At 32.8% G+C, this 25,221-nt stretch overlaps 3 protein-coding genes and 1 long non-coding RNA gene across 8 annotated transcripts; 2 read left to right on the plus strand and 2 right to left on the minus strand.

Moving 5' to 3' along the window:
* Positions 1-1,431: 1,431 nt before the first annotated feature.
* LOC114385102 (alkylated DNA repair protein alkB homolog 8) lies at positions 1,432-2,312 on the plus strand. Its single transcript, XM_028345075.1, has one exon. The coding sequence runs from the start codon at positions 1,483-1,485 to the stop codon at positions 2,176-2,178; it is 696 nt and encodes a 231-aa protein (XP_028200876.1). The 5' UTR covers positions 1,432-1,482; the 3' UTR covers positions 2,179-2,312.
* Positions 2,313-3,821: 1,509 nt separating this feature from the next.
* Positions 3,822-7,806, minus strand: LOC114385101 (ubiquinone biosynthesis O-methyltransferase, mitochondrial-like). Its single transcript, XM_028345074.1, has 9 exons — positions 7,473-7,806; positions 7,198-7,287; positions 6,619-6,697; positions 6,182-6,259; positions 5,979-6,027; positions 5,092-5,141; positions 4,744-4,893; positions 4,576-4,656; positions 3,822-4,483 (listed from the first exon to the last, which is right to left on the minus strand). Exons 1-9 carry the CDS (start codon positions 7,685-7,687, stop codon positions 4,385-4,387), a joined length of 891 nt encoding a protein of 296 aa, XP_028200875.1. The 5' UTR covers positions 7,688-7,806; the 3' UTR covers positions 3,822-4,384.
* A 1,280-nt stretch (positions 7,807-9,086) lies between these two features.
* On the plus strand, positions 9,087-14,913 carry LOC114385435 (integrin-linked protein kinase 1-like). 3 transcript variants are annotated; one of them, XM_028345512.1, is made up of 12 exons: positions 9,094-9,582; positions 9,666-9,740; positions 10,403-10,498; positions 10,639-10,724; positions 10,842-10,962; positions 11,729-11,808; positions 11,988-12,050; positions 12,212-12,330; positions 12,659-12,744; positions 13,845-13,966; positions 14,087-14,198; positions 14,519-14,913. In XM_028345512.1, the coding sequence occupies exons 1-12, from the start codon at positions 9,277-9,279 to the stop codon at positions 14,612-14,614; spliced, it is 1,362 nt and encodes a 453-aa protein (XP_028201313.1). In that variant the 5' UTR covers positions 9,094-9,276; the 3' UTR covers positions 14,615-14,913. The 3 variants fall into 3 exon arrangements, with proteins under 3 accessions (XP_028201315.1, XP_028201314.1, XP_028201313.1); XM_028345514.1 differs by lacking the exons at positions 14,087-14,198; positions 14,519-14,913 and having other exon boundaries at positions 9,087-9,582; positions 13,793-13,926; XM_028345513.1 differs by lacking the exons at positions 13,845-13,966; positions 14,087-14,198; positions 14,519-14,913 and adding an exon at positions 13,385-13,768 and having other exon boundaries at positions 9,087-9,582.
* Positions 14,914-20,037: 5,124 nt separating this feature from the next.
* LOC114384228 lies at positions 20,038-23,309 on the minus strand. Of its 3 annotated transcripts, XR_003660616.1 has the most exons (4): positions 23,182-23,308; positions 22,773-22,829; positions 22,421-22,654; positions 20,038-20,390 (listed from the first exon to the last, which is right to left on the minus strand). It is a non-coding gene; the product is annotated as an uncharacterized LOC114384228 (long non-coding RNA). The 3 variants fall into 3 exon arrangements; XR_003660614.1 differs by lacking the exon at positions 20,038-20,390 and having other exon boundaries at positions 20,809-22,654; positions 23,182-23,309; XR_003660615.1 differs by lacking the exons at positions 20,038-20,390; positions 22,773-22,829 and having other exon boundaries at positions 20,809-22,654; positions 23,182-23,309.
* Positions 23,310-25,221: the final 1,912 nt, after the last annotated feature.

A 25,221-nucleotide genomic window follows, 5' to 3' on the forward strand; every position in this document is an offset into this window, starting at 1 on the left:
CATCAAATAACAATACATAATAATACTTTAAGAAGTTTCAACACCGACCGCTCAAACACTTAAAGTCTGCACAAAAATTAATTAATATTTTATACAAATATAAAAAATAAAATAAGAGATTACACACTTGACTTAATCTTTTTCGCTCCATTTATTTCAAACTTGCACGTCATTAATATTTTGCTTAGTATGTCTAAACTAATTTTGGGCACAAATGAAAGCTTCAACGGTAGTAGAACTCAAAAAACTACAAAATGAATCTAGAATTCTACCTCGTATGCTAAATGTAGACTAAGATGATATAGTAAATACAAGAACAATCAATATATCTTTAGTCATACATGAAAGAATATAATATTTGGATGCTTTCAATTTTCACCGATTCAAAATGTCAAACTCGGGGTGGTTATCTTCAACGTCATCCTCCAAATACCTATCTAATTTATTTTTTTGCACCTCACCCTTTTTTTTCTTCACTTTTTTTTTTAAAATTCATCATCCCAATCATCACCTTTGTCATCATTATGTTGTGAGATCATGTTTGAAGCCGATGTGCTAGAATTGACTGAATTACTACTAGAATGAGAAATTGAATGCTCTAGTACATATTGCTAAATTAGTTTGTGAATAAGTTCTTTCAATTTTTTCATCATGTCCATGTTCTTCTCAACACCATGCATATGATTAAATGTACTCACATTTATAACAAGGATCAAGAAAAAAAACAAGCAAAAGATAGTTAATTCCACCACTTTCCCAATATTTGGGACTTTAACTCTATATTTGTTGTCACCCTTAGTATCACTAAGTCATCACTATGCCTCCACTTATTTAGTGAATTTTGAATACTAACCAACTTCTTAAAAAAAGTGTTAGAGTAACATGCAATGATCTAGAAAAAGAAAGAGTTGCATCATAGAAAGTTTTCAAAAAGCTAATAAAAAACATGAGCACGTTGCCACTCAATATCTTTGAGACATCCTTCCCCTTCACTAGATATGAAAATTAACACATATGCAACCTCAACATACTCATAGCGATGAAATGCATGCTCATATTTTTCAACAACATCTAATATCAAATTAGTAGAGTTCCACCTAGTTGGTACATCAAGTATTAACATGGCCTTAGTGGATAACTTACTTCTTCAAAGACTTACATCCAACTCTTATTTTTCTAATGAATATGTCAAATTCATTCAATCTATCACTAACGATTAAATTCAAAATATAAGCAGAACATCACATATACATGAACTCTCAACTTATTAAATTATTACTATTTTATTAAAAACACTAAAGAAAATAATGCATTTCCACACCTTCCTTAATTGTCAAGTTATTTTTTTTAGTTTTTAATATATATATATATATATATATATAATAAATTTTATATTTTAATTACGAGTTCAGATTGCTTATAAAGTATGAATGGCGCAGCTAGGTAAGTTGCGCGCGGCATGAATTGAAGAGTGAAAGGAAGATGAGGGTGGCGGAGGAGGAGAAAGCAGTGTTGGAACAAGTGTTCGGGTCGTCATCATCAGAAGAATGTGATTCTGATGGATACAGCGAGAGCGAGAGCGAGAGCGAGTGGGAGCCCATCTCAGAAGTGAATGGCCTATGGCTGTGTCCTCACTTCCTCTCTCCTCGCCGCCAGTCTCACATACTCTCCTCCATCCAAGCCGACAATTGGTTCCCCTCCCCTTCCATCAACCAGGCCATGCGCTTCGGCCTACAACACCTCCCTTCTTGGGCCACCCCTCTGGCCCACTCCATTCGCCGCTCCGTCCAAGCCCAGGCCCAAGCCCAAACCCACCCACCGCCCTTCCCCCTCCACCTCCTCCACAGAGAACCTCTCTTCGACCAGATGATCGCCAACGTCTACCAGCCCGGCGAAGGAATCTGCGCCCACGTCGACCTCCTCCGCTTCGACGACGGCATCGCCATCCTCTCTTTAGAATCTTCCTGCGTCATGCACTTCACTCCCCTCTCTGGTTCCCTTTCCGTTCCCGTTTTGCTCACCCCTGGTTCCTTGATTCTCATGTCCGGAGAAGCACGCTACCGTTGGAAACACGAAATTAATCGCGCACCGGAGTTTCAGATATGGCGCGCTCAACCATTGACTCAATCCAAACGCACCTCTATCACCCTCAGGAAACTTTGCCCCTCCTCTCCCTGATTCCACACTCAACCCTTTCTTTCTGTTATAATAATTTCAATGTTCTATTATTCAGCATTCAAAACAAATTTCAATGTTCAATACTAATAATAATTATAGTAATAACAGTAACATATATCTTATCCATCCATCTATATATGTTATTCGGCTTTGTTTGATTTGACACCGAACGCGATGAAATTCATGCCGATATCGTCTGATAATGACCATCTGTTATGCATAACTCATATTTTATGGGCCGATGTGTGTGCAATGCAACCAAATGAAAGTGTCATGTGAATGTGACGATTAATACCGAGCAAATCAAATTATTTATGATTTCTGGAGTGCGAAAACTGGACCATTGATGTGTGTCTCTCGGAAGCTGCCAAGTTCAAATTATTTATGTCATACGGGCTATCGGCATAGTAGCTGGTGTTTTAGTGGTTGTTCTTCTGGTGCTGGTTCTCATGAGGAGGATGGGATGGTTAGGAGGCAAAGATCCAGTGTATAAAGGTATGGAATATGCCACCAAGTTCTTCCAATTCTTTTAGTTAGAACACATATTTCCTTTTGTTTCCAACACAACATCTTTTCTGTATCCAGTAGTATTTTCCTGAGCTTCTTCAACAATTTGTTTGAATAAATATTTCTGCAAACTTTATTCAAATGTCATAAAACTGAAGTGCGACAATTTACTTCTATATAAGATTTGTTATGGATGATATTTCTCTATTTCACCAAAGTCAAGGCTTTAAGAGAACATACGAGAGTATACTTGCCTGCCCTATATATTTATATGCTAGATAGAAATGAAATGAACTATGTGGCAGATATTGTAGAGAAAGTTATAAAATTTCTTGTTGAATCCAAATTTTCAATCTTTTATTTTTTATTTTCAGAGCTCAGGGGCGTAGATCTGCAGACGGGATTATTTACACTAAGACAAATCAAAGCAGCAACCAAAAACTTTGATGCAGTGAATAAAATTGGCGAAGGTGGCTTTAGTTGTGTATACAAGGTATTTTAATCTTCCATTCTTGGCTACCTATTCCATCTTATGGTTAATTTATTTGTTACTTGATTTGAAATAGAAGACACACTTCGTGGTCTCTATATCTCCATTCAATTCTAATTTAACGCTTACAATTTAATCATAATTTCTGTAATGTATTTTGTACTCATTAGCAAGCATATATAACCTTCGTGGGTTAATGAAAGAGAAAAATTATCCACGTACATGATGGTTAAAGTGTAATGGAGATTTGTTAGACCAATCAGCACTTCAGTAGTTTGATATGTGTACCTGTGTAATTCTAATGCAAGAAAAAAAATACACCTTGTTCATGATGCAGGGCCTACAATCAGATGGTACAATGATAGCAGTAAAGCAGCTTTCTTCAAAATCTAAACAAGGAAATCGTGAGTTTGTGAATGAGATGGGACTGATATCTGGACATCAACATCCCAATCTTGTTAAGCTTTATGGATGTTGTGTGGAGGGCAACCAGCTAATACTGATATATGAGTACCTGGAAAACAATTGTCTATCTCGCATTCTTTTTGGTAAGCTTCATGATGAATAAACTTTAGCCATACTTGCCATTTGAATCAAACATTTGATATAACCAACTAACTGATTGTCCTTCACCCAATCACATACAGGGAGGGATCCAAACAAAACAAAACTAGACTGGCCAACAAGGACGAAAATTTGTCTTGGCATAGCTAAAGCTTTGGCTTATCTTCATTAAGAGTCCAGAATAAAAATCATACAATAGGGATATAAATGCAAGTAATGTATTCTTAGACCTTCTCTGCTTCGACAACGGCATTGCCATCCTCTCCTTTGAATATGACTGCGTCAGGCACTTCACTACCCTCTCCACTTCCCTTTCCGTTCCCATTTTGCTCACCCCTGGTTCCTTGATTCTCTTGTCCGGAAAAGCACCCTACCATTGGAAACACCAGATTAATTGCACACCGGAGTTTCAGATATGGCACAGTCAACCATTGACTCAATCCAAACGCAGCTCTATCACTCTCGGGAAACTTTGCCCCTCCTCTCCCTGATTCCACACTTAACCTTTATTTCTTTCTGTTATAACTTCAATGTTTATTATTCAGCATTCAAAACAAATTTCAATATTCAATACTAATAATAATTATAGTAATAACAGTAACACGGATCTTATCTATTTATCTATCTATGATATTCGGTGTTGTTTTATTTGGTACCAAACGCGATGAAATTTACGCTGATATCGTCTGATAAAGACCACCCTCCTGTCACTGGGTTATACACGAATCCGGCCATCTCCTCCACCTGTGTGTGCAATGCAACCAGAATTAAGTGTCATGTGAATGCGATGATTAATCCCTAACAATTGAAATTATGAATGCGTTTTGCCTACGTACATTGATACCAGCACGTTGGAGGATGAGGACGAGTTCCTCTGGAGTGAGAAAACTGGACCATTGATGTGTGCCTCTCGGAAGCTGTGGAGTTCAATATATGTATAATGTGTCGATTGAATGTAGGATGGAAAAAGTGTTGAATGGAATTGAGTTGAGAAGAATGAATACCCAGCGAAGAATGTATTCTGCAGCAACAATGGCAGTTGTGTAGGCTCTCATGGATCGATTGATTGTGGATATCACAGTGGCTCCATCTGGAACTGTTAGTGCTGACAGAGATTTGCAGAACTCTGCAGGATCTGCCACGTGTTCAATCACCTGCAAAAAAATTCAAAGCAAATGAACCAATGCAAGGCAAAATGTATCCTTCAACTCCATTGAGTACTGTAATACTATCAAAGATTTTACGCTACATGTTATGTCATATCTTTTTTTTTTTATCTCAACACCCATTTACGCACTCCAATCTGCAAGCACACGACCAGAAAGAGGTAAGGGGCACGAAAGAGAAAGTACCTCCAAGGCCATAACTGCGTCGAATGTTCTTCCTTCTTCAACTAGCTTCTCTGATCAATCAATTTAAAAATTGTTGGTGAGTTGTAAAATACAGTGCATAATACCCGAAAACATAAGGACAATTTGAAATGAACTAGATGAATGCAAGCAACTTTTACTTTTACAACGATTATTGAAGCCATCATGCATGTACTGATGTACAAAGAGCGTTCAATTTTTTACAAACATGCTACCTAATTCCTAGCAAAGAAATTGGATGGACATCGCCAATGAAAACTATAATTCTTCCAACTATAGAGAGGATGAACGATGAAGTGTTAAGTATATGTAATGTAACAATTCTTTTAGCTTAAAACTTATTCACCCACTTGAGCGATTTAGCATGTCCAAGTATGATACCTTGTATAATGAGAAACATTAAGGGATAGAGTAAAAACTTTCTTCAATGTAAGACCCTAGTGGGAAGATCAAAGCAAAAAAAATTGACTTTTCTACAGTCAAAGATACATTCTAAGACTCTAAGTTAAGATAAATAACATAAAATGGTTATTAACTACAAGCTGTAAGAAAAACAAGAAATCACAAGCCAACAGAAAGTGAAAATATTGAAGTTTTTATGCCAATGCATCATAATCTCGTAATGAAACTCTAAACTATCCAGCAAAGGTCTGAATCCATGGAAAAACCACTCAGAAAATTAGATAAAAGGAAATTATGCCAGTCAGACTTGTGCTTCTTATCAAGATTGTGAAATAAACTGTATTAGCATTCAATTGGGTAGGGCATTTCAGCATTAGTGTCCAAATGTTAACAGACTTAAAGCATGCACGTCAAGGAAGGATGTAAAACAAAGGTGTAAAAGAATGCTTCAAGATTTGTAAATATACCAGCTGTCGTGCAACAGAACTCAATAGATGAAGTTGCTGGATCTAAACCCTGTTGACAGGAGATAATAAGTTGTCCAGCAAATAGTGAAAATAATTTACTAATGTTGGCAACTGCTTCCTCCAATATACAGAATACAGCAATCTAATCAATTTGTAGGACAAGACTGACAAATTTCAAATATTCAAATATAAAATAAGCATACAGCATGAAGTTGAGCAATCTTGATATTCTTCTCTACAGCATCAACACCCGTCACAGTAGCTCCCAATCGAGCTAGTGGCTGAAGAACAAAAAGAGAAGCATGGCTATAAATTATAAAATAACAACAAAAAAGAGCACAAATTTGCAATAAAAAACAATAACAAACTTAATACTCTATAAGTGAGAGGGAGGACAATATGCACCAAAGAAATAATTCAGATTTCCACAATTCAAGTATTCAACCTAACAAATATAGTCAGCTCCGCATCCATCATAATGCTACAGATTCCCATGAGGATTATGATAACAAGTAATATAGTCAACAAATATAGTCATCTCTGAACTTATTATACCAAACTATAGGTTTATCATAGGCCAGAAGATAAAAAGGAAAAGGTCTTTCCCAAACATCACAAGAAAAAAGAAGAAAAGATATACCTCAGAAAGAATTCCACCTCCACAACCTACATCAACAATTTTAAGTCCTTCAAGGGGTTTAGCACTATAAGGGTCCTTCCTGAGATAAGGGTGAAATCTAATTATTAGAATAGAACCCCGTTAGAGACAAAACAAAAATATAAACCCATTGTCAACCGTAATACCATTTCTCCTATTGTTTTTCTTCTTGTTTCTTCATTTGGTTTGTGTCAAAAAATAATTCAGTTAACACTTTTTATTAACAGATACTTCATCAGAGTCATCTTCTTACACATCCTTATACGATTATATTTAATTCAAGGGGTATTAAACCAAATTCCTACCATGTGTGTGTAGCAAACACAAATGTTATTGGTTTAATAAGACTGCATAAATGATAGTGGCTTGGAATCTGGCACAGTACAACCAGATTATGTTTTAAATCCACTAATTCCATGCAAAAAAAAAAAAAAAAAAGAAAAAGGAATCAAATTATAACATAGCACAAAGCCTTGCACATTCTACCAAAGTAGTTTCAAGAATAAACACCCGAGACTCAAAAATGGAGGTAACAAGGACTAAATGAAAGAGCAGGCTTACTTGAAATGCCGACAAAGTGCAGAACGGATGAAAGCAAGTCTAGTTGGATTCATCACATGCAATGGCTTAAAGGGGCCTTCAGAATCCCACCTATTCACACCAAGGAAAGGGCAAATACATGTCATCCATATTCTCAAACTAACACACATACTGCAGCAACAACTTCAACAAATAGTGAACAAATTCACCCAATGAAAAAAAATGTGCAATTTAATTGTGGTGTTTATAACAATAAATTCATTGAACAGATTCTCTCTTTCGTTTCGAAAGCTGACCAGGTATCGGCGATGGCGGCGAACTTGGCGAGCTCATTGTGCTTCAAGGATGATGATGGGGCCGAGGGTTGTTGTTTGGGCTGCGGTTGAGGCATTGAAGAAGCAGCAGCATCGATGAAGAACCTAGTAGTAGCGTTAAGGAGAGGCTGAAAACGATGGTGGAGAATGCGGTGGATGCGATTGAGGTTTCGAAGATGGTTGAAAGCCATGGACATGGCAATGGCAATGGTTCCGCGCTCAAAATCTTCGTCTCTTTTCCTGAACCTGAACCCTTCAGCCAGGTAGATCCATGGCTGCAAACCTGTCGGAGCTCCTGGTTTGACCCGATTCTAGATAACGGGTTCATGTTTTATTAATATTTAAAAATTAAAAATTTGGTTAAAAAGTATATTTTATGGCCCGTTTTTTTATTCCTTTTAAAATTATTATTTTTAATTCGAATAAACATGAAGTACCTTAAAGTTTGCAAACATGAATTTGAATGAAAAATATGTTATAAACTTAAGTTTGATAAAAAGTAAATTTATTATAATGTGAAATACTTTTATTCAAATTTATGTTGACAAAATAATTATTTTGAATAACAGAATAAATCAAAAATAGTTTTTAAGAAATGAAATAAGAAAAATAAATAAAATACATCTCTCCATTTAAAAATTCATAAATTTAATGATGTTAAAAAAGTCTAAATATGAAAAATTTATTTAACTCTTGCATCCTAACTACATTAAAGACAAATTATGAAAGATATAATTAACATATCATATCTTTACATTAGGTTAAGAATATAATTAAAGGAATAAAAAATTACTAATTCATAAAGTTATTGGATCGATTCAACCAACAATTATGTATAATATATATATAAAAAAAAAAGTAAACCGCAATACAATACCATGAAAGATTCAATAATTTATAAGAATAATCTAATGATTTCTGAAACAACCATTTCAATTCAATCGACAAATTTAATAAACTATTTAGTGAAAAAAATAATGGATGGATTTGATTGTGAAAAAATTGGTGAGAAAAAATGAAAATTTTTCAAAGATACATCTTATATCTTTATTATATTTATTTTAATTTAAATATTTATTTTCAATTATCTTTTATTCTATTTTCTTTTGCCCTAACAGACCAATCCTTAGATTTTATTATCACTTAACCGTGATATTAAATTCTTATAAAAGAATGTAAAATTTTAAGTGTTATTCAATTATGAGTATCTTTGGTAAGATCATTTATTAGCTTATATATCATTTTGACTGATTTATAATAAGATAGTAGAATTCAATAGATTTAATAAATTTATTATATATAATTATGATTGAATAATTATTTAAATTTTTTTACACCGTATATCCTCAGTGTTCTTATTAATGTTCAGTTTTAACAAGCTCTTCCTTAAAAAAAAAAATCATTAACGTTGCAATTAATTGAATTAGAATCTCCTAAAAAAATTAATTAGAAAGTCAACTTTGGAAAAAATATAAGAAAAAAGTATCTGTTAGAAAGTCAAGTTTGGAAAAATATCAGAAAAAGTATCTGTTAGAAAGTCAATTTAACCATCTAAGCTTTTATCTTAAATTATACTATTAGAAAAAATCATTACCGAAAACCGACGTTGTTCCTTCCTCGCTGGAGTGACGTCAAAGATTTGAACTAGTCACTCTCTTACACATACACAGAACCCGATCCCATCCTTTATCAATTAAACGAAAAAATCATTACACACTCTCTTTTTCTCATCCCTTCTTCAATCCAATCCACATTCTCTCTCATACCCAAAACCCTCGCCGCCGCAATGGAAGCCAAGAAGCTCCACCCTCGCTTCTCGCTCGGCCGCCAATCCTCCCTCGCGCCGGAGCGTGCCGGCGCCGGCGACTCGTCGGAGACCCTGGACCCGGCGGTCCGGTTGATGTATCTGGCCAACGAAGGTGACTCGGACGGGATTAAGGAGCTTTTGGACGCCGGGAGTAACGTCAATTTCACCGACATCGACGGCCGCACCTCTCTCCACGTCGCCGCTTGCCAGGGCCGCACCGACGTCGTTGACTTGCTGCTCCGACGAGGCGCCCACGTCGATCCACAAGACCGCTGGGGCAGCACCGTAATTTCACTCTCCTTCGCTCTTCTCGCTGTCTCTTATTCTACACTCGCTGACACTAATTTCTGGATTGGATTGTTTAATAGCCTCTAGTTGATGCAATGTACTACAAGAATCACCAAGTTGTCAAGCTTTTGGAGAAACACGGTGCAAGACCCCCTGTATGTCTCTTCTTCTTAGATGTTATTCATTTCCTCTAAAAATAAGGATGTTATTCGTTTCGAGAGATTAATAGATAGATATGCACTTTTAGTGTAGAATTTTTTACGTTGTCAATTAATCAGATATTACTTTTGGTATGACTTTTTTATGTAGTTATTATAAAAAGTCTAACATATTTACCATGAATGAAAATATAATTTTTTTTTATGCTGTCCGAGCATACATATAGTTCAAGCTTTTAAAAGAGAAAGTAGTATATAAACTGACACTGTACAAACTTTTTATATTGACATTCAATCACAATTCACAATACCATATTGTCGTGTACGGTAGGTTGTTTGATTTACAATAAATATGTTAAGAGTCATACTTACGGTGATTTTTAAGGCCCGTTTGTTTAATTTTATTTAAAAAAGAAAACACTTTTTTGAATAAAATAAATAGTTTTCTGCTCTTTTGATATGTTTTTCTAACTGTTTTTTTTTCTTAAAAAAGTAGTTACTAGTTTTCTGTTTTTTGTTTAAAAAAGTATTTTTTACAAATGCTTATTAAAAAAGTTTTTTTTTTTAAATTGCTTTTACACAGTGCATAGATATTAAACCCCTTTTAGTATAGGTTGTTTATGACATCAAGTTGCAACTGAGGACTTTTTATTTTGTAGATGGCTCCCATGCATGTGCAGAATGCTCGTGAAGTACCTGAGTATGAGATTGATCCTTCTGAACTTGATTTTACTAATAGTGTTTGCATAACAAAGGTAAGCTTTCAAGTTTCCTTTCTCTGTATGGTCAATCATGTTTTGTAACTTGATTTCTCCTTTTGCCTTGTTTTGACATATTCTCTCAATTCAATTTACGCTGATTTATTTTGTGTTTCATATTTTATATTGATTATTAGGGAACTTTCAGGATTGCATTATGGCGTGGAATTCAGGTTGCTGTCAAGACACTTGGGGAGGAATTGTTCACTGATGATGACAAAGTGTGGGTTGGTCTACTTATGCAATCTGTTGTTTCATTCATGTCAATTACTCAATTGGATATTCAGTTCTCAATTTTTATTCTCATCGTGGATTTTGTTTCTTGCTGTATGTTTATCAGAAAGGCATTTCATGATGAGCTTACATTACTTGAGAAAATAAGGCATCCAAATGTAGTCCAGTTTTTGGGTGCTGTAACACAAAGCACACCAATGATGATTGTCACAGAATATCTACCCCAGGTTAGTCTTGGTCCTACACTGGTTATATGGAAGATTTTTTATGATAAGTTATTTTGCCCGTGGTGTTTATGAACAGATCATATTGGTTAGTTGGCCAATGGCTATCATAGATAATAGTGAGCTGAATAAAATATGTGGTCAGAAATTTATCATTTTGGATATAGTCTTTAGAAAGAAAATGACTAGCGTAGTTTCAATAGGACTACTTGAAATCTAGCATTATGTTGGAGTGCACAAATAATTAATAATTAACTTAATATGATAAAAAGTTATACTGGGACTGATACTAATTGTTGAAGTGTCAGGAGTTATTTGCAATTCTGCATTGGCCAGACAGGATTTGGCCCTCTAAGTGAAAAAAGTGAGAGATTATCTACAATTGATATAAAGTCGGTTATGTATACAAAATGCTTTTTTTCAAATTGATGATGGGTGGACTCTCACTTTCTCACTTTAGAGGAACTGAATCCGGTCAGACAATTATGTTCCTGTTCTGTCTCGAAGTTATAAATATCTAAATTGAAGGATTTTAAGTAATGATAAGAGATAACCATTTTAATCTAGTATTGATAAGTGCTGAATTAGAACTTCCATTTATCTTTATTGTGGATTTCACTTTATGTTAGTGAAATGGTGAAAAAATAAGGAAGTGCATATAATTAGGAAGATATCTCCTCTAATTAGGAAGTCTTTATTGGTTAACTACACCTTGTATTTTTCACTAGTGTAATGTCTGACAATTTGGAATGGATTATCATCTCTTTAGGGGGATCTCGGTGCCTACTTGAAGCGGAAAGGTGCATTAAAACCAGTAACCGCCGTAAAGTTTGCACTTGATATTGCTAGGTCAGTCAAGAGATTTCATATTATGGATACATCACTAGCTTTCAGTTGGTTTGCAAGGAAGCAAGCTCTCCTGATTATTTCATTTTTTGAAAAGTTGAATAATTAATGAAGATTTTCTCCTATATTAAAAATTTTCATTTGGATATTTGTAATAATTCCAATGCATGTATATTTTGCAGGGGTATGAACTATTTGCATGAACATAAACCAGAAGCCATTATACACAGAGATCTTGAGCCTTCGTATGTTTTATGTTCTCCTGTCCTGTTTTGTTGATTTTATTATTCTTCCAGCATGTGTATGAAGTATCATGGATTTTTCAGTAGAAGCATGCATTTTTAATTCATTATTGAATGGTTGGAACTGTTTAAAGTTTCTTCATTGTACATGAGTAAGACAACAGAAATATACTGCGGGATGATTCTGGGCATCTGAAAGTTGCAGACTTTGGAGTTAGCAAGTTGCTTAAAGTTGCTAAAATGGTCAAAGAAGACAAACCCGTGGCAAGCCTGGATACATCATGTAAGTTTTCTTCTTTAGTGGAACCTTGTAATATTCGTTGTCAATCATGTTGGTCTGCGTGAAAGCAATATTGTGAACTTTTATTTCATGAGGGCTGTAATGTGCAATATGTTGCATATTCTGCCAGGAAAAAAAATGCTGTCTACTCAGTGACTACTAAAGACAGTTGTCAGCTGGTGGCTGGTGCTCAATTTTACTAATTTGAATTTATCAATTGATTTATAAATATGGCCATCTCTTATATGTATAACTGGTTTTATTTTAATCCTATTGTGATTGATTCTGATTTCATAGTTTGTATTGATGAATCTATTCAAATCTGTTACAGGGCGTTATGTTGCTCCAGAGGTATATAGAAATGAGGAATACGACACAAATGTGGATGTATTTTCATTTGCTCTGATATTACAGGAGGTAAAATCATTATTGCTCATCTTTGGATGCATGCTGATTTTTCTTATTTTAGTGCTTTTTAATGACTTCCAAATTAATGATTTACCCTTATTATGTGAATGGCTGTATCTTCTCTGGTCTTGAAACAAGACTTTTAAACCCTAAACTGGCAAATTAATTAATGAATATAAAATATGTTTAATGAATTGATGTTTGTGGAATATTATAGTGGTATTGAGCAATTAATACATGCTAATTCAATAGTCTCCGTCCCTTGTAATTTCTGTTTATCTCATCACATAAAACTTTTAGAAGGCTGTTAGTTGCATTTGCTTTCTTAAAAAAAAATGGGAATTCACTTTATGTTTTCTGTGCTTTTTCAGTTTTATTTTGAGCAATTAAAAGCATTTACATAATCCTGAACATAAAGTCATATCCCCTACGTACGTACATACATACATCTGTGTTGTTCATGTTAGTTAAAAAATTGCAAGGTCAGGAAAAGGAATGCATTGAGAGGTGTATCATTTGTTGCTGTGTATCCTATGTTGCTTTTGGCATTCAAATTCCTTTAGCATTGCTACGGCATATTGAATTTTAGATGTTTGATGGTGTCTTTTATGCATGGGACCTCTTTCACTTGTCAAGTATTTACATATAGGTGTCTGTGGACAGCTCAAGCATTGGTGACTTGTGAGCTCTTCCTTCTTTGTCCATCAGATGATCCTAAAGATATGTATATTATATATAATTGTGATATGCAATGCTTTATTACATATTTTAAGGTTGATCTAATGGACAGGTAGAGTTCTAGAGATTTTGAGTTCTCCACATATTGACCCATAAAATATAAATGTTTGTACATAAGTATATATTCATGATCATTTTAGTAAGATGCCATGCCCAACAGTTTGTTGTGGTACCAATATGTTCTTGTACTTTTTTTTATGTGAAGACAAAATGCTCATTTTCTGAAAGTTCAAAATATGATTATTTTATTTGTGGATGATGGGCAATTTTGAATATAGAATATACAGATTGACAACCAACAGTGGGTTGTTATTTGTAGAGATGCCCAGCAAAATATTGACTGGAACTTGCATGGTTTTCTGTTCCTCTAGATGATTGAAGGTTGTCCACCGTTTTTTGCAAAGCCAGAAAATGAAGTTCCTAAAGCATATGTTGAAAATGAGCGTCCACCATTTAGAGCTTCACCAAAGCTTTATGCTTATGGGCTAAAACAGTAAGGGTTTTAAATGCATTTAATTGGCAGCAGATTTGAATGTTCAGTTTCAAAACCTACCACAAGTAGGAAATTGAAAGAATAAGTTTTTCACATTCAGGAAATTTGATTTGTCCATAGGTTAATTGAGGAATGCTGGGATGAAAAACCATACAGAAGGCCAACATTTAGGCAAATAATTGGGAGATTGGAAGACATATACTACCATCTTGCTCAAAAGAGGGGCTGGAAGGTATCCCTTTTTTATGTGAATATTTCTTTTATCAATTTTTAGACATAGTTATGATAGTATAATTTTAACTTCGCAGTAATTTTTAATAGTAAAACTTAACAGAATGTGAGGAATTTCAGATTCAAAGACTTTTTCTGTATGATTGGATGGATATTAATAATTTTTATACCAACGTAATTTTACTAGAGTAACTGTTTTTAATCCATCTAACCAGTAGAATGCCCTCAAAGGTGTGGATATTGTGCGATATAGTTATTTTTACAACGAGACTGTGATTCTTTGTTTCCTAAGGTGTAATATTTTCTTGTTATGATACACAGGTTAGGACTCCTGGATGCTTCCAGAACCTGGAAGCCATATTTAGGGGTAATCGCACAAATCCAAGTAGCCGATCATCTCGCTCTACGGCCAGATAAATATTTGCCTTTGCCATCAAGAACCAAGAAATTTTTTGATCATACAGTATCATATACTTGCATGTCATATATATAGTTTTTTGTAAATAACTTTCGCTCGACGTGCGGCTGAATAAATTCTGAAAAGAATGTGACATCATTGTGTTATTTTGTCCAAAGACATTCTTTCTAGTTCTTGCTTATAAAAAAGTTTGTTCTTTTCTAAGCTTTATCTTTTTAAAACATTATTTTAACTTTAGGCATATTTTGTTAAGACGCTGTTCTTTTTCAATAAAGAAGGTATCATGTCGTTGCTCCTATTCTCATGTGTGGGCCTCAAGAGAATTGAGGACCTGTTTGGACCAGTGAACAGTTTTACTTTTTAACACTGATCCTTATGTTATCTTGTTTGCTTTCATCCATCTATATAAAAATAATTGTAAATACGAAGATTTTTGCTGCAAAATTAAAACAACGGAAATTGTCTTTGCAATACAGCTAAGTGGCATTGTTTTGCTTCCTAGTTTCTTCCTCAGTAATATGTTGCTGCTGCAAATGATTCTGATAACAGACAACTTGCGAATCAGAATGCTGGATGATGTTGATGGATACAAGCTGCTAATGACATGTACGACCCAGCCCATTTGGTTTAGTTGTCTATTTTAGGAAAAACTCAAGCGTAAAAGTTTTTTTTTTATCTATATAAATAGAAGATAAGTATTAAATTTTTTTTATAATAACTGTTTATTCAATTAAATTAAATCCTTTTACTGCTTACCCTTAAAAGATGAAAGAATTTTAAGGAATAACAAACGAAGGGTCATTTTGTTACATGCAATCAAATTTTGTTTCTTCTTTTTTAGGCATTAATATTTTATTTTTTTGTTTCTAACAAACTGTGTTGTTTCCATTATAATTTGTAGTAGTCTGGGAACACCTTTAAGCCGGGATCTGCGTTTACAATGTTTTGTGCATGTTGTCGCATACTTTGACCTATCTAATGTCTAGGTTGGTTCAGTGCCATTGTTTGTACCAAATGTGTCCATATGCTGCTGCAACTGCAATACTGCAAACAAGTCTACAAGCATTATGGACATTGGACAGTGGATATAATAAGACAGCATTTTGACCGTTGGCACTACCTATTTTTATATTTCTTTTTTCATAATTCAACCTTTTATTTAAAAAAGAAATTATTTGTTTATGGGTTTGACTTTTTTTATACATTGTCAATGTAAATATTTTTATACTGTGAAGTGGCAACTAATTAAAAATTATCATAATATCTCTTTAAAAATAATATTATAAAAATTGACAATTTTTTATATATGTTAGTTTATGATTAGATAATAATGTAATTTTTTATGTTATATTAATTAAAAAATTGAAAACGTTGTTAACTTATTTTATCAAAAATTTAGAAGAAAAGGACATTCATAAATTGAAGTCTATCTCGATCCTGAAAAATTTTCCACTTCCAAACTTTGAAAAAGAATAATCATTTTAGATATTTGCATTCCATGAGCCTAGTACATTTTACGACTTAGGTTGGGTTGTAAATAGGACTAATGGATTTCGTTATAAGGCATAAGTATTTATTGGTTTTTGGTTTGAGTGACGGATAACTTGATTCCCCTCAAATAAATTTGAGTTGTATATATAAAACTTAATTAGTCTCTTAACTGTACAAAGTTCTAAATTCAAAGTAGCTTTTGAATGCTAAAAAATTAACAAAAACATGATCCACTGTAAGTTATTCCCCCACAGAAGCGTAGCACAACTTTGACTACCAGAATACTAGGATGGGATTACCTTTCTCTATAATTTGCACCCAAAAAGTATTTTTGCTTTCCTGCTCGTAATTAATTTTTAACAGACTATCTGAAATCTGAAAATATATAAATTTAAAATTTAAGAAGAATCAATGGTTGCTTTCCTGCTCGCATTTAGGCATGGACAATCAATGAATTCTTTTAAAAAAATTAACTTATTTTTTTCAAAAATTTAATTATGTTGAAAATAATTAATATGTATTCTCTGTATGCTTATAAAAAAATATGTATTCTATATAATAGAAGTTATACACTAAAACTCAATACATTTAGTACTTTTTTTAATGAATAAAAGATGATATGATAATAAGTAATGATATATCAATACATCAGAAATTAATTTAAATATCATTTATGATAAGAGTGGATATTCATTAAACTCAAAATTGAAGTCATTTTAGTTTTATCGCTTTCACATATACACAGGTACTTGAAAATGGAAGTTGAATTTTTATTGGCTGAAGGTTTGTTGCTTTCTTTTTGTCCTTACAGCTTGTTTGGTTTCATGTTTATCACTTATCAGTGTTTGATCTCAAAGCAGGAGCTATAAATAGTAGCTTCTATGTTTCTTTTATGCCATTGATGTGAAAATACCACTTCTCAGGTATTTGATGTATAGCAAAAACACGGGCTTAATTTCTCTCTCTCTCTCTCTCTAGTTTTCTTGTTTAAATTAACTGTCTAGACTTTACAATAAGCATTAGGCAGCAAAAAAAACAACACGTTCAATATTATTCTTTTTGCTTCTTTTCCAAATAAGGAGTATAAGGCTAAATGAGATGAACGTTTGCAATTTAAATAAATTGAATGAGATGTTAGTTAATTTGATCACGAAGTGATTTTATTGATTTGTATCCAGATCTAGAGGGAGACATCAATCCTGTTTGATACTCAAAACTACATATCATATGATATTCTTTCATTTGGGCCTTCAATGAAAAGGATAAATATATACGTCCACACTCATTGTGGGATAAACTGAGGTGAATTAGTTTTAATAAATATAAATAAGATGAAAGATAAAGTAAATACTACTACATCTTAATGAGGGTTGAAGTGAAAATTAGCATTACCGAGCCTTTCCCTCTTATTATTCTGTTAAAACTTAAAATTAAAAGTGTCACGATCATAGTTATAAAATCTGGTTCAACATGATCAGTTGAATGAGTTTAATTGAGATTCGATGGCTTAATCGAATTGGTTTTATTATTAGATTAATTGCACAATTAATTCGGGATGATTTGATCAAATCCAACTAGTTAGGTATCATATTTTGATTATATTGGTCTGATCCAACTGATTTTATAAAAAATAAAATAAAACGAATCACCTCTATAACGTTATTTTAATATCTCATTAGTTATCTTGAATTTTAAAATATAAATAAATTTTTCTTACTCAAATAATGTTAATTATATATTTATATATAATAAATAAATATATAATTTTAAATTTTTAATATATAACAAGGTCAAACAAACAAAACTAATATCTAACTCACTGATTAAACCAAAGCACTAACTCAAGTGACTCAATGACCGGACTGAATTTACCAATAGTTATAATTTTAAATTTAACGGTGTCACGTTTCTGAAACACCAATCATTGTCATACTAGTGTTACCTTCATTCTTAATTTTCGCACGTAAAATTAACAGCTGCAACAACACACACCTGACACCATTACATTGTTACAACCGTATATTCTGCTTTAGTACGATCTGAATCGAACAGTGAACCTTAAAGCGATCACCAGACACAAATGAAAAGAAAAAGATCAATAACTTACTAGTAATAAGAAAGACAATGCCACTTTTGAGAGATATTAATAATGCAATTAATTTGATACACTGATCTTTATGCTATTCCTATCAACTAGTTAGACATTATTTAAATAAGATTTTTGAAGTAATTACTAAAAAAAATTTAATTATTAATTAATATATTATAAATAATTTCTAAATTATGTTCATGAGCCCTTTGTGTACCTGACAACACAAGCTAGCTAATATATATATCAAAAACAAACTTAAGTGGTAATAAAGAAGTGAATTGGATGTGTAGGTTGAGACAGATATCGAAGCTAGCTAATATATATCTAATTGCTTTTCTTGGGTTTCGGTGTCTCGTTTGTTTGTATATATGGAAATTGTTAACTTCATTCTTAGTTATCATGTGCTCACCCACATCTTAAACATGCTAAATAGTATTAAAGTTAAAGTGAAGAATTACTGTTTATGTAAGTAAGAAAAGTGTGTCATGTGGAGAGTGAAAGAGAGATAGAGAGAGACGTACGGTGAAAAGAAGGAGGGAACCTCGTTGTCTGTAGGCCAGTTTTGGCTTACAACTTCTTACTTGCGTGCCATTTCGGGAGCTGTCTTAGCACAGTTACTTTTGTCTCCCTCTTAATTACCTGGGGTTGTAATTTTGTAAATACTCTTTTTGATCTTTTATTACTTCAAATTACTCTATGAAATTGCACTCTTTTGTCTATTTCATAGATGTTTTAACTATAATACTTTTTACTGTCAAAAGTTATATTATACTAGTTTTTTTACAAGAGATAGCTGTTCATTTTATTGTAAATGAGTATTTCACGAGTAATTTTTCTTAATACTCAACTCAGCTTTATTGATGGCCAATTTTAGACACCTACTATCATTTGAGACTTCATAAAAGTTTGATTAAACTTCTAAATCTGACAGTGAAAGTGTTCAGATTTTCATTTTTTTTCAAGTGTTAAAAGTCAATAGTAAGATGCTCAAAACTATGTCACTGATTAAAACTTAGATAAAGGAAAAATGGTCCTGTAACTTTATTTATAATTACTCATTATTTGAACTCTTAATATAAAGAGGAGTCAGGAGTATAATTAGGACAATTAAACATTTTATTAAAAATATTATTTTTATCATAATATACTTTTTACCTACAAAGAAACTTATTGTGTTTGAAATCACGTGTGATCTGTATTAACTGCGGAAACCACATCCAATAACCCAAAAGACGCATAAGCTACAACATCTTGCTTCTGAATAATGCGGATCTGGGTTGACACAATTAATGCTTAAGTAAACACAACTTAAATTAATTAACGAAAAGCTATTGATCACTAAGTGCATAGATTAATTGATGGAAATTGTTTTAAAGTTCGTTTGAGATCCAATAGTTGACATAGGCAAACATATATAGATGACAAGTTAATGTAACTAATTCAAATTTTATACTACAAAAGCAAAGTAAAGGAGTTTGAGTAGATCATTAGCTACCTCAATGGCATTTCGTGCGATCTGACTTATTTTTCTAATAGATAGATTGCAGCTAGCTGTCACAATAAACATCTTGCATATATAGCAAATCTGAGTCATATGATGATTAAGATGAAAAGTTTCTTAATATCACATGACCATTTAAAAAAATGACTTATATTCTAATGATCTTAACCATCTATAATAAAATCCAATGGTCAATAACTCAATATTCATTTCTCTTACTCTTGCATAAAAAAACTTTCTTTTATATTTCCTGTAAATGTATATAAGATTGTAACTTTTTCTAAGGGGAAAATTTAATGTTAATTCACAAAAGTATAAATAAAAAATAAAAGTATGACTTTACCATACCATAAAGCATATGTGATGTGAAACCTTAATATTATCAAAAGATAACCCAACTTCTTTGTAGTAGTTCTAAGGAGCAAGTGAGCTACTACAAACATAGAATCTAACAACATAAATTAAAAATCAGAACCTGCAGCAGGAAATTTAAAACCTTTATACTGTAATTAAAGGCAGCAGCAACACAGCCTAACAGCATGAACTATGTTAATAGCACTGAAATCTAATAGGTTTAGATGCCAACAATTTATATCATAACCGGCAAGCACAACCCTCATGACTCATTCAATAAGCTGTTCTCATCAAACTAGTAGCCTAGCACCTCTTAATTTCCTTCAACCTATAAAAGCTAAATAATCAGGATTACAATTAGTGTATGGAGAAACACATGATTGCATAAATGTGAATGAACATACAATTTGTTTATTGAGTAATTAGCGTGATCAGATTTCCTGATCCAGAAAGCTACCTGTCTTATTTCCTATATATATTGGTGTTTTCCAAGAATGAACTACCTGTTATGATATTAACATGACCAGTTTCAACTACCACCTTGTCTCTCCTTACATATCATTGTGTAGTAATATAGACAAAAACCAGTTTTAACTTTTAAGCACAACGGAGTGCTTACACCCTTATTCATTAGACTCAATGATTTTCTGTATACATGTATCTACAGAGGTTTTCTCATGCAAAAAAGTTGACAGGATCACATCAGCCACTGTACGGAAATTGGGACAAGAAGAACATCCCTTACTATCATGACAAGTACAAAATATTTTGAAGAGTTTATCTTCGACCAATTAATGAATTCCAATTTACAGATGATTCCTCTCTTGGTTTCGTTTTCGTTTTTGTTCTCAAAGAGATATTCCTTACTCATTAATTCAGCAAAATCCACACACACACACACACACATATATATATAAATGTCTTCCTTGAAGGCTCCATAATCCTTAGCATGAGGAACTGAAACTCAGAAGTGTTCAGTTCTTGAGCTACTACCTCACAATAAAAGAAATAATGCTCAAACAACGAGGTTAATGTTTCTTTCACATTAATTGGAAGCCAATGCTTTTGCAGTTTCAAAACCATTCAGTTAGCAAATTAAAGAAACCCAACAAAGTTTATTTTATATCTTTGGTCCCACAGAAACTTGGTATAAACAAATAGCATTCAGTAACTAATTAAGTTTCCCCAATTAATAGTTCTCATGCTTTCGTTTCATTTTGCTATATCCAGGGATTTAATGTCATCAATCATCAATAACTAGCTCTCTGGAAGATCCTCTTACACCTAAAACTCAAACAAATAGTTCCCATTAGTATCTTCAAGTCTCTAAAATGTTGTTTGTAATTTAAAAGCAGACTCTAACATCAAGGTGGAATTCCACCTTATTCGAGCACCCCGAGACACAAGTGATTTGCTTTTCATCTTTGTACAATAAGTCAAATTTTTAATCTCATTATATTTCTATAGTCAAATTAACTTAATAGTCACCCCCTCCTTTTGTCAATACTCAAGTACGTATTTAACAAATTCATCTTAATCCTCTTGTGGACTGTGTATTTCTTTATCTATGAAGGGGAAAATGATACACATATATAATTAAATTCAGATTTTGCATCCACGTCCAGTCCAACAATCAGTAGTAAGACTTACATTTTGCAAGGTAATTTACATATAAGAGATAATAAGCCTTTTCTTATGTTTTTATTCATGAAAATTTTAATACTGTTCCCTTGCTGGTTGTCATTGTAAATCCTGGATGAAACATTAAATAAAAGCTGAACAACACTCATGTTGTATCTAAATCTTTCTGCTTTCACACAAACCTAAAGAGTAGTTCTTCCATGATTGCTATCTTACTCAATGCCTCTCTTGCTTAATTGTTCATTCAATTATCAAAGCAAACAGCAACCATCTCCTTCATCTTTTCTTTCTGGTTGGAATGACAACATGGTTTACTTATGAATTATGATCCCCAAAGAGCTTCAGAAAAAATCTAGCATTGCCTCAATAAATAAATGGCAATCATTTTTCAATTTTTTGTTCCTATATATCTGAAGCAAACTTAATCTCATGCATTTCATTTGTACGTGACTTATATTTATATTTCCCCATTGAGAAATGTCTGTCACTAACAGACTCTTTTGAATATACTCTTTATTATGGATTAAAATTTACTAAAAATCACAAAACTTTGCTCATCGATCTGGCTTCAATCATAATTTTGTAGTTTTCATTAATTAACCATCGTAGAGGTGTTAGAAAGTGTATTGCTAACACTCCTCTAATATCCCCCATTTGAATGCATAAAACTATTTCAGTAAAATATTCCATACTCATGATGGAGGTCTAGTTGGAATTTCTTGTTACCTTCTTGCTGTATATATTGTGTTGCAGTTGTTTGATCCTCGGACTCGGTTGTGGAGGTTTCAATTAACAGTGACTTGGGAACCTTCAATTCTCTTGGAGGGTGCTTGGACTGTAGATTCTGTTTCAACAACCTTCAAAGGTTGAATATCAATCTCCTCCAACTTCTTCATCAGCCAGGATCAGCAAACAGGAAATGATTTCAACAATAAGATGCACTTGAATCTGATCCTCAATCTGTTACAGGAAAAAAAAACATCATTGGAAGGGAAAGAAAAAAAAATCAACTGAAAAATATCCAAAATCAGATTCAAATTTTTTTTTAAAAAAAAAAAACAAATTTCAACACAATCACCTGACACCTGCTTTGCTCATTTTGGGAATGAAAATCAGCAAACCACTGTGTTACTTCCTACTCCTCAAACAAAAAAAATTTAAAAAAAAATATTTAAGCTCTTCCAGAAAAAGTGCCGAGCTAAAACATCAATTCCATATATATTTTTATTACCAAGTCCATACTCCATCCCAATATTAAATTATATTTCATTTTATTTACTGAAATGATCCCTTGATTAAGGATTGGGGAAGGTATCATAATAAAATGAGTAACAAGAATATATATCATGAATCATGATATCAGTAAGTAAGCTATATATGCTAAAGAAATAGAAATATATAAAATAGAAAATGCATGGAAGACTTTCCAAACTAGAATAAAGGCTAAATTGAGGAAATTATATGTTATAATGATTATAGGCACATACCAGATGAGTGAGGAGGATTCGGGAGTGTAGAGGGAAACAGAGAGGTAAGAACTGAAAATTGCATTTGGGTGTTAGAATTGGAAGCTAGGCATGATGCAAACGAAACCAAACTACCAAATTAAGTGTGAGATTAGATTAGATTAGAGAGAAAGAGAATAATCTGTGCACTACACGACACGAATACCATTATCATTAGTGGGTGGGTCCTACCTTCTTGTCGTTTTCTTTGACCTCATGCATCTATGATGTTTTCAGTCACTTCGTGTATCATTATGCCAGATTGCCACGCCCAACTATATTTTTCACAGTAATATTATCAAATAAAGATTATTGAATTTAATTTTTATATAAAAAATTACATCATTCATCAATTAGAAAATTATTGTAAATATAACTTTTGAGATACTTACTAAAAAATTAACAATTTATCATATGAGTTAATTTATTGTTGTTGAATACTAATACACAAGTTCTTTATACTATTAATTCTTAAAACTTATGTATGATTGAGTGTTCACAAATCATGAAATATTTTGGATTTATTATGGTTTATAAATTATAACTTTATGTAATAATAATAGTTTACTTTTAGATCACATTATAATTGATATTTAAAGTTATATTTACTATCACCCAACTATAATTTTATCTAACATATTTATCTTGAAAAAAAAAACTCTATCTGCCTGAATTAAAACTGAGAGTGTTTGGCTGCATCCTATGATCTGGTTTAAACATGCTAAAGATAAAGACCGTGTGTTGGAGAAGTTGGTAATTTGCGGTGCACGTTACTTTAAAGTTTAAACAAACAGGTCTTAAAGTCAAAATGATGCGCGCTGCAAGGAACTGTGTGACTGTGTATTAGTGGGGGCGCCTCATATTCTAAGCATCGCCACACACGACACCACGCACACAACTCGTCCCTTTCACGCGCTTCACGATACTTCCATTCCATGTCTTTTCAGTTCCCAAGAATAGTACCTACAACGTTAGAAAAAAAAAATAGTAATAAGAGATTCGGGTAAATGACCAATTTATCCATAAAAGACGGAAATAAATAATTTAATTTACAAATGTATAAATATTTTGGACTAAATTGTCACCTAATATTTGGCTACTCAAAGCACCCCATTTTGGACCAAATTGATCATTAATGTTTGCCTCCTCAAATCACACCTCCATAAGTCAAACATTTAGTAACAAATTAGTCCACCTTCTAAATTACACTTACGTTATCGACATCATTGTCATAAACCACGACAACTTTGTCAATGTCTTTGAGTGCAACTAGGTCATCTGCATCGTCATGATGACCTATCGCGACATCAATGTCACACCAAAAAAGCTTAGTTGTAAGTATACTGAGATCTACATGGCCCTCAACATCGTCCTCCAGAGCGTTAACAACACCTGCCTTGTCACCATGCTCGCAACCATGGACAACGAGAGCATTGCCAAGATGTTCCAAGTGCCATGCTAGTTACATTTGTATCATGTGTGAACGAAGGTTAACAAAAATAGTGAAGACTTGACAGTTGGACCAACTTATCACAATATTTGTACATTTGTGGACTAAATTGATTATTTCATATTTCAAGGATCAAATTATCGTTGGATGCATTTTTCAGGGACTAAATTGATCATTTACACATAGATGTAGACTTTCTTATTTCATAACTATTTCTAAAAGGTAAAAATAGTTTTTATAGCTTTTTGAAAATAAATATTTTTAAAGGAAAATGTTTTTTGGACACCTAATAATAATATGCTACCCAATATATAGGGAGAGAAAAAAAGAGAAAAATAATATAAGTATGATAAGATTTATGATGCCATAAAAAGATAGAGATGAAGATAAATTGAGATGTTGATAGAGTGTTTAAAATTATGAGTAATTCATGTATCACAACTCATTTTTTTAGGGTAAATGATGAATTTGGTCTTTGTACTTTACACTAACTGTCAATTTAGTTTTTGTACTATGGAAATAATCAATTTAGTCTATAATTATGTAAATATATCGACAATTTAGTCCTACTA

This window comes from Glycine soja, chromosome 14, assembly GCF_004193775.1.
Source record: "Glycine soja cultivar W05 chromosome 14, ASM419377v2, whole genome shotgun sequence".
Lineage (NCBI taxonomy): Eukaryota > Viridiplantae > Streptophyta > Magnoliopsida > Fabales > Fabaceae > Glycine > Glycine soja.

What these genes read in the sequence shown, in the direction of transcription:
- LOC114385101 (XM_028345074.1), bottom strand. Translation starts at nt 7,687, where the DNA reads ATGTCCATGGCTTTCAACCATCTTCGAAACCTCAATCGCATCCACCGC. An exon ending in GCACTTTGTCGGCATTTCAA is followed by an intron (nt 6,698 to 7,197) that starts GTAAGCCTGCTC and finishes CCCTTATCTCAG; the next exon opens with GAAGGACCCTTATAGTGCTA. An exon ending in ACGCAGTTATGGCCTTGGAG is followed by an intron (nt 4,894 to 5,091) that starts GTACTTTCTCTT and finishes ATTTTTTTGCAG; the next exon opens with GTGATTGAACACGTGGCAGA.
- LOC114385102 (XM_028345075.1), top strand. Translation starts at nt 1,483, where the DNA reads ATGAGGGTGGCGGAGGAGGAGAAAGCAGTGTTGGAACAAGTGTTCGGG.
- LOC114385435 (XM_028345512.1), top strand. Translation starts at nt 9,277, where the DNA reads ATGGAAGCCAAGAAGCTCCACCCTCGCTTCTCGCTCGGCCGCCAATCC. An exon ending in AACACGGTGCAAGACCCCCT is followed by an intron (nt 9,741 to 10,402) that starts GTATGTCTCTTC and finishes TTTATTTTGTAG; the next exon opens with ATGGCTCCCATGCATGTGCA. An exon ending in TTGCTCTGATATTACAGGAG is followed by an intron (nt 12,745 to 13,844) that starts GTAAAATCATTA and finishes CTGTTCCTCTAG; the next exon opens with ATGATTGAAGGTTGTCCACC.